Source organism: Nesoenas mayeri, assembly GCF_963082525.1.
Source record: "Nesoenas mayeri genome assembly, chromosome: 7".
Classification (NCBI taxonomy): Eukaryota; Metazoa; Chordata; class Aves; order Columbiformes; family Columbidae; genus Nesoenas; species Nesoenas mayeri.
In genome coordinates this window covers 37,897,028-37,912,191 of record NC_137551.1, presented here as the reverse complement: position 1 = coordinate 37,912,191, position 15,164 = coordinate 37,897,028, and the positions used below count along the sequence as shown (strand labels likewise).

General features: G+C 39.0%; 1 protein-coding gene across 1 annotated transcript in view; it reads right to left on the bottom strand.

Moving 5' to 3' along the window:
• The window catches only part of MKI67 (marker of proliferation Ki-67), a gene marked incomplete at both ends in the record, with an annotated part of 19,405 nt that extends 5,002 nt beyond the window's left edge, over nucleotides 1-14,403 (bottom strand). The window contains 14 exons of the mRNA XM_080348280.1: nucleotides 14-89; nucleotides 615-1,034; nucleotides 1,275-1,996; nucleotides 2,990-3,124; nucleotides 3,213-3,384; nucleotides 3,612-3,727; nucleotides 5,354-5,777; nucleotides 6,476-6,714; nucleotides 7,033-8,538; nucleotides 10,911-10,989; nucleotides 12,346-12,415; nucleotides 12,655-12,770; nucleotides 12,856-12,937; nucleotides 14,312-14,403. Of these exons, the coding sequence (XP_080204406.1) occupies nucleotides 14-89; nucleotides 615-1,034; nucleotides 1,275-1,996; nucleotides 2,990-3,124; nucleotides 3,213-3,384; nucleotides 3,612-3,727; nucleotides 5,354-5,777; nucleotides 6,476-6,714; nucleotides 7,033-8,538; nucleotides 10,911-10,989; nucleotides 12,346-12,415; nucleotides 12,655-12,770; nucleotides 12,856-12,937; nucleotides 14,312-14,403 (4,249 nt within the window). The remainder of the gene's footprint in view (nucleotides 1-13; nucleotides 90-614; nucleotides 1,035-1,274; nucleotides 1,997-2,989; nucleotides 3,125-3,212; nucleotides 3,385-3,611; nucleotides 3,728-5,353; nucleotides 5,778-6,475; nucleotides 6,715-7,032; nucleotides 8,539-10,910; nucleotides 10,990-12,345; nucleotides 12,416-12,654; nucleotides 12,771-12,855; nucleotides 12,938-14,311) is intronic.
• Between the last annotated feature and the right edge of the window lie 761 nt (nucleotides 14,404-15,164).

Sequence of the window (15,164 nt, the reverse complement as noted above, 5' to 3'; positions counted from 1 at the left end):
TATCTGTACTTACCATTCTGATGACTGGAATTAGTACAAGGAGGTGCAGTATCTTCTTCCTTAGAATCCATAACATTTACTGATTTGACCTAAGGAATAAACAATAATCAATAACTGCATGTTAGACAGGACAAGAAATAACAGAGTCTAACAATGCAAAATTAATGTATAGTAATAGCTGCAAAAAGTCTTGTCAAATACTTTTCTCTAATATGAAATCAAGGAATTAACATAAAAATTAATACTAATAAAATTCGCAAATGACAGGAATGGTGCCATTGTGAATTAGGAGGTCAGAATGGTAACCCAGAGCAACCTCAGTAACTATTTAGGGTTTCCTCAAAGAAAATACATATTAACACATGCAAATGAACAGTGATTTAGCTATCTCTGTAAAATAATGTCTGTTCAGGAAGCGACGAGTGAAAACCTTAGGGGCTACATTATGGTGTTAAAGCAATTTAGAGGATGGTTTAAACATAACAGGAACACATGACCAGAAAAAAAAAAGAAAGATCGTAATCTTCACAGTTTTCAGGCCTAAGAATTCATTTCCACCACAGGCTTCAAAGTCTAAATAAATTATCTCCAAAAGCTAAAGAAAAGTATTTTACCTTCATTTCCTTTGGTGTATCAAACATTTCCGTAACTCCAACATAGTCCACTTCAAAATTGGAACTTTTCTGCCTGGGTTCTGCCATAAGCCTTTGCAGACCCACAAAATCATCAACTGGTTGACTCTTCTCCCTCGGAGTCTTCACGAGTCTGCTGATACCAAACATATCTTCCACGGGTTCTACTTTTTCCTTTGGTGTCTTGAAAAGACGGCTGACCCCAATCATGTCTTCTACCGGTTGATATTTCAGCTTTGGAGTTTTCTCAGTTAAAGTAACACCTGCCACAGCTTTTCCTGCTTCCTGTGGAGTCTTCAGCAATCTTCTAAAGGCAATTGCATCTGTAACAGGTTCCAGCTCTTGCTGTGGGGTCTTCATGAGCTTCTTAATGCCTGATAGGACCTCGACTGGCTCTGCTTTCTGCTGTGGGGTTCTCATGAGTCGCTTGATGCCTGATAGGACCTCAGCTGGCTCTGACTTTTGCTTTGGTGTCCTCAGGAGATACTTGATGCCTGACAAGGGCTCTACTGGCTCTGATGTTTGCTTTGGGGTCTTCATGAGCTCCTTGATACCTGACAAGGCCTCTACCGGTTCTGGCCTTTGTTTGGGGGTCTTCATGAGCTCCTTGATGCCCGACAAGGTCTCTACAGGTTCTGACCTTTGCTTTGGGGTCTTCATGAGCTCTTTGATGCCTGACAAGGTCTCCAGAGGTTCTGACCTTTGCTTTGGGGTCTTCATGAGCTCCTTGATGCCTGACAAGACCACTACTGGTTCTGGTCTTTGCTTTGGGGTCTTCATGAGCTCCTTGATGACCGACAAGGTCTCTACTGGTTCTGGTCTTTGCTTTGGAGTCTTCATGAGCTCCTTGATGCCCGACAAGGTCTCTACTGGTTCTGGTCTTTGCTTTGGAGTCTTCATGAGCTCCTTGATGCCCGACAAGGTCTCTACTGGTTCTGGTCTTTGCTTTGGAGTCTTCATGAGCTCCTTGATACCCGAAAAGGTCTCTACTGGTTCCGATCTTTGCTTTGGGGTCTTCATGAGCTCCTTGATGCCCGACAAAGTCTCTACTGGTTCCGATCTTTGCTTTGGGGTCTTCATGAGCTCCTTGATGCCTGACAAGGCCTCTACAGGCTCCAACTTCTGCTTTGGGGTCCTCCTTTTCCTTCCCGATTTCACTCGAGTCACATGCTCATCTGGAATTGTCAGACTATCCACACTGATATTTTCTTCCAGCACAGCTTTTCCTTTTTCAGGAGTTTTTGTGGCTATTGCATCAAACACAGACTTTAGAGACTTCTCTCTCAGGAAGTGACAAAAGCCCGGACTGTCTTGTTTCTGTTCTGAAGCATCTGAATTATTTAATGGTGACACCATCATCTCTCCTGAAATGAGGAATAGTTATGTAATTTGGAAAACAAATGAAGCAGAAAATCCAAGTGTTCCAATTTTTGTCTAAGTAAAACAGATTCAAACAACCAGAGTCTTCTACAACCCAAAATCCAAAAATGTGCATCAACAATGGATTTAGTAATTAGTTTCTGCAAGGCACAGCATACATTTTTTAAAATGACTATAAACAAAGTTGATTATTTTTTCTTATTTAATATGATATAAAATTAATGTGTTCTGTTATCCCTAAAGTTTCTAGTGGTGTGAGTTTTTAATTGCAATTTCCTTTGTGTTTTGAAGCAATATCAGACATAATTCAGAAGTTTTCACATTAAAGAACATACGTTTGACCTTTCTGACACCAAGGAGGCAAAAACCAAGAGATTTTTGTAAAATTTGTATCATAAAATCATAGAGTATCTCAAGTAGGAGAGGACCCATAAGGATCATCAAGTCCAGCTTCCTGCTCCTCGCAGGACTACATAAAACTAAACCCTATGACTAACAGCATCATCCAGATGCAAAAAACCCAGTATTTTAATGTCAATAATTTTGAGTTGTGCAGTGACACAATGACTGGTTTGCAAAGTTATTAGCAAAAGATGCAAAGCACCATCTTAATACAAATCCTTCTAACCTGACACCTTAAACTGTGAACATTGGTCACTGGATTTAGATGTATCCAGAGACAACCGATTAAGAAAGGGCTGTGCTTCAGCACAAGAGTTACTGGACACAATACTTCAACAGTTTTGAAGTTTCATATCAAATAGAATGAATAGACAAATAACAGCTACATAAAAACTAACTGGAGCTACACAAATGTCTTTTAATACACGCTGAAAATCAATGGTGGCTTTTAGGGGTTGCCAGATGCTTCATCTTGGTACATCAAGGCTGAGACTACTCACTATGTCAAGCGGCACACACGCAACTACCCCTAAATACACCAAATCATTTCCTTTCTTTTCAAATAACAAACCTACCAGTTTCCTCAGGAGTGTGCAAGTCAGACATTTCCATCGCAGTACATGTTGGCGTAAAATCAGCCTTCTGAACAGTGGCCACAGGTAAAGTTTTTCCACTCTTATCTTCTGGAGTTTGAAACATTTCAGTCATTCCTATAAATTATATTTAGAGAAATAAGCATATGTATTGATAAGAGAACTACATAGTTGGCCAAGCGAACAACAGGCTTGAAAAACTTACCTGTGAAGCTTTCGTCCATGTTCATGTTTAGCTTCAAAATAGGGTTTTTTATCACCTTAGGGACTCGTCCAGCTGTTCTGACCATGGTGGAATAAGCTCTACCTACAACTATTGTAGCAGGTGACTCTGCGTGACCTGTGCTAAAATGACTCTTGATTTTTCTATCTGGAGTCTGCAAAGAAGAAAGGAGAAAAATAAAATAGCAAACAAAGATTGCTGTCATATAAAATCCAGATTTCTTATCCGCTGTGACAAAGACATCAACACCCATTTAATATCATACTAAAAGCTCCTAAGCATCCAGCTTCTATAGCAAAATACCTGCAAGCTGATTTGTGGTTATGCAAAAAAAACCCCTAAACCAAATAAAAAATACAAATATGAAAAGAAAAAGAATACCTTTGGTGATTTGGTTATCTTCTTCACAGATCTCCCTTTTCGGACACTTTTTTTAACAGTCTTTGACTGTGGTCTTGCAACACCTAATTTTACCACTTCTGCCCAAGATTTGGCAACTAGAAAGCAAAAGAGAAACATCCACCTTAATTCTCAGCTGTACACATGGAAGTTCACAATTATTTCTTTATGATTCCAATGGATTTGCTGCAGTTGGGTGTAGGAAACTGTTTGTTGTCTCATCTGACAACATCTGAAGTGCTCTGTGAAATGCTTTCAACTGGAAGACGGAAGTTTAACAAGGGGCCAAGTACCCAGCACGGCTTTCCACACCAAAACAACAACAAAAAGCTTCATACAGCATTAAATAGGTGTTAGATCCTAGAATCGAATTGATCCAATTCCACCCTCACTCTTTTTGTAAGGAAATAACCTTTCTCAATAGAAACCTGCCACGAGCCTTTCAGTCCTGTTCATTATTATACCTGAACTTTTCCCTGGTGGGACATGAGATATAACATTTAATCATTATGTTTTTAAGTAGAGATATTAAGGGGAATGCCATTTCTGAAGAAAAGGATATTATTTTTCCTGGCCAGAATTCCTGTGGATGTTGGAGAAACGTGAGGAGCTTTATTTTGGACACAAAACTTTTAAGAACTGTGGTGGTCTTTTCATTTTACAGAAGAAACTCATGCACTGGTGTTGAAAACCACTTACACATTACAGAGAGCTGGTGAAAAGTGGGATGTCATTAATATTTGTCAAATACTCTGCTGGTATTAAAATGAATGTTACAATGAAAGTCACTGAAAAAACCCACTTATTTCTCTAAAGAATAATAGCACTTTCAGCTGTATTAACCAGTAAGTATTGTGATGGCCTGGGATTTTATCTCATGTAATAATACTGATGATGAGCCCATCGTTGAGACATTGTATGTAGTATCTAATTCAGAAGTTTAAAATGATACTACAAAAAAATGCAGATGGTAAAAAGTCATAAAGATTCCTGGGTGAATGGGGGTGTTGGTGGGAAGCCTTAAGTTTGACTTCAAAAGAGTAAAATTGATTTACTTTATAAAAGCATAAGACAAAGACGTCTTATCTGTAAGGTTCTTCCAAGACAAAAATGTCAAGAAGCAGAGCTTCCCATAATTAAGTTTTCAGTGCCGTTGCTATTTCAAACCATTGTTCAACATTCAAATTCAAATGCTCTGATTCAAAATATTCAAATTAACACCTAGGTATCACCCTATTCTTTAATTCTATGTGTTATATAACACTGTCAACACTTAGGTGCAGTCCAATTCGTGGACTAAGGTTGCCAACTGTGTATAAAAAAGGCACAAAGAAAACAAACTGGAGCTAGATTGCTGTAAAGTGCATGTTTTCATATCAAAATGGATGTAATCGATATGATTTGATTTAGTTCAATACTACTCGAGCTCCAAGGACTTGAAAGATCAGCATTGCAACTAAACTTGCAAAGAAAACCTTAACTCTACCATTTTTCAACTTCTGAACATCAAGATTTGTGTTCTAAATGTTTTAGCAATTTGTTTTATGAATACAAAAGAATGTAACACTTTGCAATTCCCAGTTGCTCCCAACAAGTCCAAAAACCACCAGAAGATATGTCAGTCATGTGGTGGACTAGTCATAATGAATAATGGCCAACTTCAGTTTTGTTCCTGTATTTTAAAGCATTTAAATTAATATTAAAAATTAATTGCTGAAACAAACCTAGTAGATTGGCACTAGAGGCCCCACTTCTTCTTTTTGCGTTGATAATGGCTACAGCCCCACTTCTCCTCTTCAGGGGAGTGCCCTTCAAAGCAAGTTGTGCACTTCTCGTTTGCTTGTCGAGTGTAGCCGTCAAAATGCTTTTATCATGTTGGTTAATGGGAGAAGATTTAGGTGTTTTCACTTGAGCACAGTTTTTCCCCTTTGTATTCACGTCTTCTGCAACAGCATCTTTCTCCTCTGCAATTGGTAACGGTGCTGTGACGCAACAAATGGAGAAACGTCCTTTTGTGTAAGTTGCCGGAGAATCTAAAGTAAATGTAGGTGTTGCCTTCCCAGACATGGGGGATGAGGCAGCCGGGGACTTCTGGGTTGGCAAATATTTGGGTGACGTTTTTTCTTTCTGTGAGTGTTCAGAAAGTTCCTAGTAGAAAAACAAAATCATAGAAGATAAAATTGTTACTGTGCACAGCAGAATGACAAATGGTCATGGACATCTCTGACAAGTAAACGTTATAGCATCAAATATTACCAGATCAATTAAAAAAGCCTTACGTGTCTGAAAACAAACTCGCAACTAGTTTTAGATCTCAAGAGTCTCAAAAGACAAATTCAAGTTCAACTGCACAAACTAACTGAGATTATTACACTACTTTATTCAAGTTTTATCCACATCAAGTACACTACACACATTTCAAGCAGCTTAAATCGGCAGCAAATGTTTTCAAACTTTTAGCCAAACCACGTGGCAGTGGTTTGCACAGTCTGCCAACAAATGGCTGTTTTCTGTTATTTATGGTAAACTGGAGCTTGCAGACCCCACTGCAGAGCACAAACACACACAAATATATCCATGCGTACGCATGAGAATGAGCAATAATGTGTGAGGTGAATAAAAACACATCTGTATAAATACAGGTATATATAAGGTGTAAGCTGAGCCCTTTCTTACAATGTAGAAGTTAAAAAACACTGATTTCAAATACCATTTTAATTTGCAATTAATTAAACCTTCCCCTTCTCAAAATACATCAACCAAGATTTACAACTGTTCTGTAATTTCTTAGAATTTATAAATTGTGTTCACATTGTCTTAGCAACTCGATTAGTCTTCACATTTACCTGGGCCACAAAAAGCTTCGATCCCTGAGACTTTTTGAGCACAGCCCGTGGCGAGTTTCCGAAGGGAACGCTCCGTCTGGCAGGAATCGCCCCTTTCTTCAGGGGCGAGTTGGGAGGCAAACTTTTATCAAATAGTTCTGGGCTTAAATGACCACCAAAAGACACCCTCTTTCTTTTTCCTAATGGCTGAAGTAACAAATCCACGCTTTTCCTCTTCTGAGAGATGCTTTTCGTCTGGCCTAAAAATAACGATGGAAAATCTTTGTATATTTTGAAGAATCCACGTCAACATTTTAATCAGTATAGAAAAGAGTGCTCGCTCCTGTATTTTAAAGTTGGAAACATATCAGAAGATAATTTACTTTAAAGATAAATATATCCAATAAAGTAAACTATATAAAATTGTATAAATTTATGGTCAAATATAACTACATAATAAATATTTCAGAACTGATAGCTCAGCAACAAGTTCCACGTTATATGTAAGCAGAAATATTCTCACAAAAATGCTCAGATAATTTCTCAAGTACAAAAACGAGGGAATTAAATATATTTACCTGATTCTTCTCCAGCCAACAGGCCTGAAATGCTCATTTCTGAGGCAGCCACATTGTCTTTGGGAACAGGCACACTTCCAGACGACCTTCTCTTTGATGACAACCTACGAAGTCCTGTAACACCAGCATCTTTCGAATCTTGTCTCTGAAGATCCCCCTTTGTGGCCGCCTCCTCTTTAGTTCCACCGTCTTTTCTGTCTGTGGTCGTGTCGTGATGTTCTTGACCAGCGTTTGCCTCCAGAGCTTCCCCGGTTTGCAGCCCAGAGCTCCGGCGTGCCCGACTCCTCTTCCTTCCAGAGCCAGATTTCTGACTCGCAGGAGATGCCAGTTCTGGTGTTAACCCTTCCCAAGCCAGTTTCTCTGAACAGAAACTTTTGTTTGATAATTCTTGACTTTGCCTGTTATTTCTTCTGGGACTCTTGGAGTTACAATAACTGGCAGGAGTTTCAGGACATCCTTCTTTTGAGTTAACAGCATTTGCCTGATCGTGTATTTCTTTTGGCACTTCATCTTGCACAAGTTTTCCCGGTGTACATTGTTTACTATTTCTTCTTTGTTTCAAGGATTTCTTTTCTGTCAAAGGCAGTTGTTTGGGGCTCTCACTTCTCCACATCAAATCTTCCCTTTGAGTTTCGGCTGAAATTTCTGAAACAGACTCAGGTTTCAATGACACACCTTGTCGAGTTGGAGTATTGGTATTTACAGGATTCACTCCAGTGGTTTCCTTGGTAGGTGATACGAACTGAGACCGAAGACTCTTCCTTCTGGATGTTGGTGTAGACAGAACATATTTATCTACTCCAGAAACATTTGCCGTGTTAGTTGTTGGTGCTGGCTTACCGAACGCTATTGCAGAGCTGGGTATTTTATCTGGATAATCCAAGAGTTGTATAGTGCACAGCTGCCGGGGAAATGCTGCATTTCCATCCTTCTCCTTACTGGCTTTGGGTGTTATTTCAGTATCTTTAGATCTCTCTGCTGTACTGGGCTCCCTATGATCCTGCACGTCACTTCTTTTACCACTATTTCTTGACACCTCCTTTGAACCAGAAATTCGAGGACTTCTGGTAAAACTCTTCCTGGCAGCACTTCCTACAGCTGAGATCTGATTAAGTTCTAAACAGATCACATCTGGCTCTACTTTTCTTTTACATTCTCCCACATTTTCACTTCTGTCTAGTTCTTTTTTAGTCTGGCTTCCCAAATCATAAACACAACTTGATGATGAAATTCGAGCACCTGGTTGTGGCAGAACTCTCCTACCATCTTCTTTTGCAGCTTTTGGGGATTCATTTCCCTCATGCAGAGGTTTCTTCACTTTAATCTCACGTCTCAGTTTTTCATAGAGTTCACTAAAAGGAGATGCTTCATTTCGCTTTCTAGTAGATTGATGTATTCTGTGTGAAGATTTGGGTGTTTGTAGTTTGATGGGTACAGATTTGGAAATATTTTCCTCTGTATTTTGCTTATTTTCATTGGCATTTTTTCCTTCACACTCACCATTATCTACAAAGTAAGCAAAGGAAAACGCAAAGTAATACAGATGTAGAGTTACTTCAAAATTGCACAGCTACAAATCTAAGTCCCATAAATACAGATAAACATCCCTTCCTTTCCTCTCCTCTCCCAAGACATTCAACCAGGGTTCAGGATAAAGTACTTTAAATAAAGCTCTGTAACAATTTCTCTCATAATAGAAGCATTAGGATTGAAATGTTGAGCAGAGATTTTAGGTTGCAATCTGGAATTTGGCCCATATTCAGGCAGGCACTTGCTATTTCATGCTTTTGTTTGTCTTGAAGTTGCATGCTTTGCTTTGTGTTTCCCATGAGCAAGAGGTACAAGCAAGTAAACAGATTGCATCTGATAAAAGGTGCCTTTTAAAGCCACAAGAAACTGAGACCTCAAACAAATCTATACCTCTACAAGGTCTATTTCTCAACGCTACTTGATATCAGCATGACACTACTTTATATCAGCATGCCAGCCTGCTGGCACAAATGCCGATACATGTTGACTATTCTTAATTGTGATGGAAAATAATCTCTGTAAAGGTGTGTGGCAGATGCACTGTCTCCCTCCCCTCCAGTCAAACCATTTAATACTGAGAAGCTGTGGGTGCAGGGAGTCTCTTCCAGACCTTTCCACTGTGTGCAACGTGACTACACGTCAACCACTTTATTCTATAAGTCTGGCAGCCTGGGTGAGCCCACTTGGAGCGCTCCCTGCTAAATAAGCTGTATGGCAATGGTTTTACTACTCGCAGGTCAGTAGATGAGCCCCATTTGTTTCCTATCAGTCATTTGTCTATCGCACACTAAATATAATGAATCATCGAGAAGTATAAGGTTGTGCGATTTTTAATATACTCTCTGCTTCGCGTTACTTCATAAACTGGATTTGTTGAAATCTTAAGCTGTAAAGTTCTGCTTATATTTAGCAAAAACAACTACAAACTACACTGAACACTTGCAAGATAAGGTCCAGTGAGCTCTTTGCTGGGAAGAATGGAACTGACTGGGGAAAAAATAATGATCCAAGGCTAACACGGAGACATTATAGACATCTGCAAAGCGGGGCCTGTTTTGCACTTTGTTAAAAAAGGGTTTATTCAGACAAGAGTACTTGCAAGGCTTTGGACTGTAAATAATGTCTACAGCTAAACAAAACAAAGTCACACTTCTCTTTGAGAAATCTAAACGTTGTTCTGCAGTAAGTAGAACCCTAAGTCACTCCCTGCAACAAGGTGAAGGTGGAGAACCTGACGTACAAGGAAAAGCCTGTCAGTTATCTCCTGGGAAAGGGGAAAAGGAGTGAGGGTGGGAAAGAGAACCAGGGGAAAAACCGGAAAACTACATCTTCCTATGAAAGCCTTTACTCAACCGCACACAAGTACTTCAGTATTTTTTTTTACTGAACTGACAAGTTGTTCCCTTGAAGTTTATGGAACAATGAAGCAAAGACTCTTGTTATCGTTTCGGGGAACCGATCACCCAAATCCTGGGAGTACAGATGCACTCACAACAACCCACTGAAATGCAACACTTTGAAACAGCCGGGGGGATTTGGCATTGGAACAAACGTTTGTCATAAAAATCAAACCTGGCTGTAGATAAATCGCCTCCAATTAACAAACCTTGTATCTTCCCATGAACAGTAGCATTACTTAAGACAAGAAGGATGGGAAGGTGAAGTCCCAGCATTCAACTACTCTATAATCTTTAACTGTCTGGACATAGTAGCTCTAGAAGATTTTTAGTGGCTCTACAGGAAACAGCTGTTGTAAACTAGTATTTCAATCAGCAAAATTAACCTTTCCCGCATACCTTCAAAATTATAGAATTTGTTATTAGGAAAGAATACATGAGCTAACGCAATATTAGCTCAAAAGTGATCTAGCTGTATTCTAGGTCAGCAGAGAAAGTTAAATTTTAACCACAAAGGTGAGTTTGCTACATTATACTTGTTTGATGCTCCTGGAAAGTAAAATGTAACAAGAAATTGCTTCCCGTATCAGTTTCAGCTGACTTTTGTACTGCATTTGCGAAGCTGGTGTATTCAACTCCCTTCTTCACTATGATCTTCATAAACTGAATTTGCACAAATCACCTGAAGCAATATATATGGATTTTGCCAATTCCAGGCTGTCACTGCCCATTTGTCATGATGCAATTAAACTGATTTCTTCTGGCAGGACTTGGGTAAATCACAACATCTCAGTATGAGATAATACACTGACACAGCAAGGTGTGTTGCACTCGGACTGAAAAGACTTAAAATACATTTATTTTGCTTTTTTCAACTATATTTTTTCCTCTAACAATAAATACAGTTCAGGGAGAAAAAGAAAACAAACCTCCCATAAAACAAGTACTAACCTGAAGCAGGAAGACTTTTACATCCTGAAGTTTGTTTGCGTGACAATTCCACCTCTGCCACCTGCTGAACATGAAGAACCTGTAAATTTGTACAATATTACAGCAGAGCAACAAATATTTTACACTTTAGCTTTCAACTGTACACTGCAAACCACTAGATTTATATAAGCGTATGCATGGTTTACTAAACAGGATTAAAAATACACAAATGAAATCTTAGAATATTTCAAAAATTTAAGAACATTGACCAGTAACACATCTGGGGACCTACACAGCAAGACTTCAAGTCTTGTTTTACCATTGAAATTATCAGCTCTAAAAGCAGCTGTACCATAAGGAATAGATGCAGGCACGTTTGAATCTCACCTTCTCATAAGACATAGGAAAATTTTATTTAAATAAAACAAAAATAATAATGATAAAAAAATCTTTAAATAGCCACAGTACTCACAAACTAACACCATCCCCTTTAAGGGAGAAAACTTTGCTGAGAACAACAAAAAAGCCACTAATGAAAATAATTTATTAAAAGGTAGGCTTAGTTTGACATTTAGAAATTCCAGCAATACATCGGCACACTAGCACATAGAACAGATTCTCTTGGAAAAACAAACAAACAAAAGGCTCATTTCTCCAGGGCACACTTTCCCATTCAAAGTACAAGGGTAACCAGTGCATATACTCTGTGTTTCCTGCATCCTACCCTCTTCAAAAAAGCTAAGGATTAATTTTTAATAGCTTACCTGTATTAGTAAATTAGTAACATAACAGATTATTAAGTATCTACTACCAGAAACTGACAAGGAGTTTGTGTTTTTAAACAGAAAGGTAGTCTATGGCTAAAAATAATATTCCTCCTAAAACAGAACAAGGAATTGAAAACGGTTCAGTGTTGGTCCCCTCACACCAAGAAAGGCCTTGAGGTGCTGGAGCGAGTTGAGAGAAGGGAACAGAGCTGGGGAAGGGGCTGGAGCACAAGTGTGATGGGAGCGGCTGAGGGACCTGGGGGGTTCAGCTGGAGAACAGGAGCTGAGGGGAGACCTTCTGATCTCTGAACTGCCTGAAAGGAGCTTGGAGCCAGGGGGGTCGGGCTCTGCTCCCCAGGAACAAGCGCCAGGAGCAGAGGAAACGGCCTCAAGTTGCGCCAGGGGAGGTTGAGGTTGGATCTGGGGAACAATTTCTTGCCCAAAGGGCTGTGGGGCATTGGAACAGGCTGCCCAGGGCAGTGCTGGAGTCACCAGCCCTGGAGGGGTTTAAAACACAGGTAGATCAGGTTCTCAGGGACACAGGGTAGTAGCAGGCTTGGCAGTGCTGGGTTAATGGTTGGACTCAATAATCTTAAGGGTCTTTTCCAGCCTCAATAATTCTAGGATCTTATTCTACAATTCTACTCCAAGCATACTTGCAATAAATAAGCCAAAGGTCACAAAATTACCTGCAGTGTTTCAGCTTTCGGAGATCTAGAACGCCTCTTTCTTGGAGTTGATTGGAGAGGATATTCAAATCTGGAAGAAATATTTAAAAAGACAATTATTTTGTTTGTCAAATAGTTAATGACTAAATTCCCATTACTAAGATACATGACCTTGAAATAGCTGTCTTCCCTCAACACTACATACAAATCACTTTTAAAGGCTTTAACTATATCAAAAATTGTGGCCTGTTCCTACAAAGCTCTGGGTGCTGTTTGCCTGCAGAACACACTTTAGGATGGAGGCATTAACAGTTTGGTACTGGCACTCACCTGAAAGAACGATCAATAATAGTTAACACATCTCCATGCTTCAGAGGCACAGGTTGCTGAAAACAACCACCATTCAGCCGCGTTGGATTTACTGTACTTAAATTAGTCAATATTGCCTAAAAAGAAAACAAACATTTCAGCCATCTGATGAGGTGCAACAACACATTGCACATGTCATTAAAATACATACATATATCTTACCTCCTTGTTTTCATTTACTTCAATTTTACAATGTTCTTTCGAGACCTGAGGCAACTGGATGCGAATATCACATTCTGTTCTCCTGCGGGTGAAAATACAATCTGAGTTTTAAGACACATAAAAGACAAAAATCTGAGTGCTGTAGAATTAGGTGATTTCCCAACTTTTCAGCTCATAATTGCACAGCAGCATGATACTTTCTTCAATTTGGCAACATGAAGAAAATTAACTACGTAAGTCTTTCAACTGCGGTAAAAAATAACAGGAGCTCACACTTTGTAATATCAGAGAATCCATATCAGAAAAAACACATCAAATATGTCAATTCTGAAAAAAGCCACACACAACCAGCTAAAAGAGACACGTCTACAACAGATACCCGGTGCTTTGAGATTACGTGTTCCCTGACTCGCAAGTTGCTGAAGACCTGTGGGATATTTTTTAGAAAATACCAGCTCCTAAGCTCACTCTTCAGCATTTGTTACTTATCCCTCTCAAAGACAGAATATCAGGTCAATGGACCTTTGGTCTCACCTGGAGGCCACAGCTGCCTTCTGAAAAGTTGTTAGTAAGTGAAGACCGTGTTTCCAAGTGTTTGGACTCAGTTGTTCACGGTTCATTGTTCTTGTTGTGATTTGTTTGTTTGTTTGGGTTTTTTTTAAGGTAATCTCTAATGTTTTTGACACACTGTAGGTCATGGGCAGCAAACACAGCAGCTGTCACAGTAGAGCTGCTGTTCACAGAACCTCCTGACATCTCTTCCCAGTGCAGAACTTCATCTTTATACCATTAAGTATCATCTGCTAAAGAACAGTATTATTGACACTGAAGTGCTTCCCATAAACTTTCACTATGGAATCCAACTCAGAACTGAATAACTAGTTATTTAAGATATCTATCAGTCAGTAAAGTGTTGAACAGCCCTAGTCTAAAAGAAGTAAAAACACTTTATTTGAAGCCTATTTATAGTAATATCATCTAGTCAAGTCTTCATATGTGTTCTTCAGGTATATTAATATTAGTTTTTAATGTAAAATAGCTGGATCAACCTCAAAACCCACTATCAAACAACCAACCAAACTTGGGAAGAGCACTGATGGTCAAACACAAGCCATGTACCTCACTTCACAAGTCAATTATCTGTAAACTGCCTCAGGATTAAAGAATACAATTGCCTGCTTGTCAACTGGGTATTAGTGCCAGTCCCTTTTCCGGAAATTTAAAAAAAGAACAACAAAAAAAGTAGTTCTGGCCAGGAAAGGACAAAAAGGAGCAACAAAAATTAAGTTCAGCTTCTTAGTCTTACAATTAATCTTAGTCCAATGTCACCTTCTCCCTCCCAAACATCATTCACAAATAAACAAGCATTTACTTTTGCAAGTACAAAGTACATAATACGCAGGAAAAACATCACTAATATTATTTTGATGTACGCGAGTACTCAACTCATTCTCACCTTCCAAATAAACAAGAACTTGCAGTGAGTGGAAAAGCAATCCCGTCCGTCCCATTCCGCTTAATTACAATAATATTCCCAAAGAGCGGCATCTTCAAGTGGAAGGAAACTTACCTACAAAAGAATGTCAGTATTATTGATCCAAATAATGTTTATGAAGGTAAATCAATGTAATTTTTTTTTTTTACTTCTGTTCAAGAGGCATTTTCCAACGTACAGCAGAGGAATCTTAGTGGGAATTATTATTATTCACCATAAATGACCACTGTAATCGTACAGGGGAAGGTGCCACGTATTTGGAGAAACTGATGCTTTTAGAGGGTGGGAAGTTTTCATCACACGCTCACATAAACCTAATTGTGCTATTTTTACATCTGCAATTGGTACTTGCTGCCAATCAGAGCCTTTGTAAAGATTCAGTGCTAACACATGCTATATTTCATCCCATAACTTAAAACTGTTTCCATATAAACACCCTCCTCACCTAAATCCAGCTATTACCTTTATATACACGGAAATTTTTAGGCTGGATTTAAAGTAAACAGAGATTAATTTGGTACAGTTGTATGGTCCTGAAATAGAACTTGATGCTGTTACTACTCGCTGGAAAACACCTGAAAGGAAAGCTGAAAGTTTAGTTGTTTCTAAGATGTCCTGACAGGCAGCTGGTCCAGCTGGGAGGGCAGCAAGTGCACCTGGGCGCGTAGACACAGGGAAAGAAGAACAGCATTTAACTTGAAAAATAAAATAAATAAAAATAAAAAACAACCCCCAAACCCCCAGTGTTTGCACAAGTAGATACGCTATTCCTTTCATGTATATATATCTAGATATAGATATAGATATATGAGCG